General features: G+C 38.6%; 1 protein-coding gene across 1 annotated transcript; it reads right to left on the bottom strand.

Moving 5' to 3' along the window:
• Positions 1 to 994: 994 nt before the first annotated feature.
• Positions 995 to 2,519, bottom strand: LOC140125682 (cocaine- and amphetamine-regulated transcript protein-like). The gene is made up of 3 exons (XM_072144548.1): positions 2,312 to 2,519; positions 2,062 to 2,139; positions 995 to 1,470 (listed from the first exon to the last, which is right to left on the bottom strand). Exons 1-3 carry the CDS (start codon positions 2,450 to 2,452, stop codon positions 1,363 to 1,365), a joined length of 327 nt encoding a protein of 108 aa, XP_072000649.1. The 5' UTR covers positions 2,453 to 2,519; the 3' UTR covers positions 995 to 1,362.
• Between the last annotated feature and the right edge of the window lie 299 nt (positions 2,520 to 2,818).

The raw sequence follows: 2,818 nt of genomic DNA, 5'->3' as shown, positions 1-2,818 counted from the left end.
CTGGATGCTTTACTACAGTCCCAGACTGCAATGATCAGCTGTAAGGTGTCTGTAATGAAGCTTTATTGATAATTCTTGGTCAAATTACACAAAAAATTTTGAAACTCCAATTGTCACTGGGGCAAAAGAAAAAAAATTGTCTAGAACTTCCATTATAAAATATACAGTTTCGACTTGCATACAAATTCAACTTAAGAACAAACCTCCAGACCCTATCTTGTATGTAACCCGGGGACTGCCTGTACTGAACTTTACTATATAAAATATTAATTTGAAACATTGTGTTACGTCTTTGCCTGTATCGTCTTCTGTCCGCGGTATGCGGCTTAGAAGGCGTTGAGGTTGTTCAGGGTTCCTGTGTGTGAACTGGGACTGAGATTGCTGCAGGGTTGATTGTTGCACCACACCCGCTTTCCTGCAGTCTAGCAACAGTTAACCTGCTGTGAATGACAGATCTCTCCTCCAGTCACCTTGAGGGGAGGTTCCCCAGTCACCTATATTACTTCCAAGCACAGGTTCCCCAGCGCTGGTAATACTCGTATTTTCAGCTCCCCAGTCCTTTCAGCGTTTTGTTTATATATTGACTTCTCTGGCATTCTGACTTTGGCTTTCGTTACTTACCTCGGCTTTCGCTTTCTGATTCTGCTTATATATTGCTCTCTCCGTTGTGACCCGGTTTACCTGACTTCGCTACCTGTGTGTATTGTTTGTTTGTCGTGTTCTTTGTCTGCACTTTGGCCTAGGAAGGGATCGTCTTCGTGGTTGTCCCGTATCATTAGGATACCGGAGGCAAGTAGGCAGGTGACAGCATTGGGGGGCTCAGACTTAGGGCTCACTGTCTGGTTTGTTGCCCCTGAATCCCCGAGCCTTCATTACACATTGTTTGTACATTCACATGCAGGGAAACTATAGAAGTGTCATTTTACCTAGTAGGTAACAACATGAATATTTTAGTTATCTAGTTTTAATATAATACAGCACATGTAATACAGACAAACTTTAAAGCGGACTTTATTGTATGTTTTAATGTGGATACATGAAATATGTTAAAAGTTCAATAACATACAAATTGACAAGTAACATTTACAGTAAAGAATATCAACAATAAAGTTCAATGACACATTTTTTGATCCATGACATGAAAATAAAATGAGATAAATGTAATTCTCTTGCCTCTGGGAATCTTTAGGAAGGTTGTGGATAGTCAGATATCAGTTGTACAATGATCATGTAAGCTTCCTTTAACACAAATGAGTTGTTCTATGTAAGCAAGCAATGGAGCTGCTGCTGATCAGTTGAGGGCAACTTTTACTTGATATGTTCTCAGGAGATAACAAGGACTGCAATGAATTTCAGTCGACTTCATATGCACTTCAAGAGGAAAGAGTTACAAGATGATCCTCGGGAGCAATCGCATAGCTTGCCAATTCTGGGACCGTGCTTCATTGCACATCTCTCACCAATATCACACTGAGTTGGGGGGATAAAGAGATAGTACAGAGACAACTTTTATTATGATGTAGCCAGCAGAGAGCATCTAATGTATTTGTACAAAGACCAGAACTGAGTACATTCAGTAACTTCTTAACATCAGCTCTACTGCAAAGTTTTATATATGCATCAGTCCTTAATATTACAATAGCTTATTCTTTACATTCAATAGAATTTCCATTTTTTTATTCTATACATAAATGAAATATACCACATCTATGTTACATCTACTAAACAAAACATGTTAAAATGCTATGGATACAGTAAAACTTCTCCAGAAGACCACCCTTTAAGTACACCCCATCCCTAAAAGATCTAATCTTTTTTTCCCCATTACAATCTATCAGATCACCCCTTTTAAAGACTGATTTTCTGTACTAAATTGGTCAGTCTGGTCAGAGGTTTCACTGTAATTGAATTGAAACGACAGTATTTATCTATAGAACTGTGATTACAGTTACAAGTCCAGTCAAGTGCCGGCGTTACATACAAAGCTCAGTAAATTAGTTTGTTTAACTATGTACAGATATTAAGTATGTAAAATGAATAATAAAATTAAATGGCTCTCACCAAAGGAATCTGTGCTCTCTTTTGGTAAGCAGGGTACCTGTCCTGAAATTTTGCCAATAACTCCTCCATTGCCTCTACCTGAAGAAACACATAGAAGCTTAAAGCCACATTAACCACACTTAGATATAATAAACAATGAATCTATAAAAGCTTAATATAGCAGAGAAACAATAAAGAAACACTATAGAAGTGACAACATTCTCGATTACAATAAAAAGAATACAAAATCAAACAATAAACAGAGACAAACCAATTCTTTCTCAGAAGATGAAGGACTTTTCTTTACATCAAAATCTTCTACAGAGGTTTCCCTGGAAGACTGGGCATGGCAGAGGCAGGCGAGGAGGATGCTGGCACACAGGAGCTTGAGGAGTATTGAGGAACTGTTCATGGTGCTGGAAGTTTAGCTCTGCTTCTGTCCTTGGGTCTATCAGGTGATGACTCCGGTGCCCCTGACATGGTGCTTTTAAATTCATAGTGCCCCTCCCGCTCTGTGATCTCAAGCAGATTCTGGAGACAGAACCTAAGTGTGATTCGTTGTTTAACCACTGTTACTTGTGAGCCCTCCAATAAGGTTCATAGAATACAATCAATATTCTGCATGCTGAACACGGTGGATGTGCAGCAGTTGCAAAGGATTTGCTATCAGGTTCATTTCTTAAGTGTAACATGTTTCACTTCATATAGACATTTTGTAAATTCTATCTGACAAATGTGTCTTTTGTGTTGAAGTGAAGTGTTCTAAGGCAAGATATCT

The sequence above is a fragment of the Engystomops pustulosus genome, chromosome 4, assembly GCF_040894005.1.
Source record: "Engystomops pustulosus chromosome 4, aEngPut4.maternal, whole genome shotgun sequence".
Lineage (NCBI taxonomy): Eukaryota > Metazoa > Chordata > Amphibia > Anura > Leptodactylidae > Engystomops > Engystomops pustulosus.
Note: the sequence above shows the minus strand (reverse complement) of the source record. Positions and strands in the feature narration are given on the sequence as shown.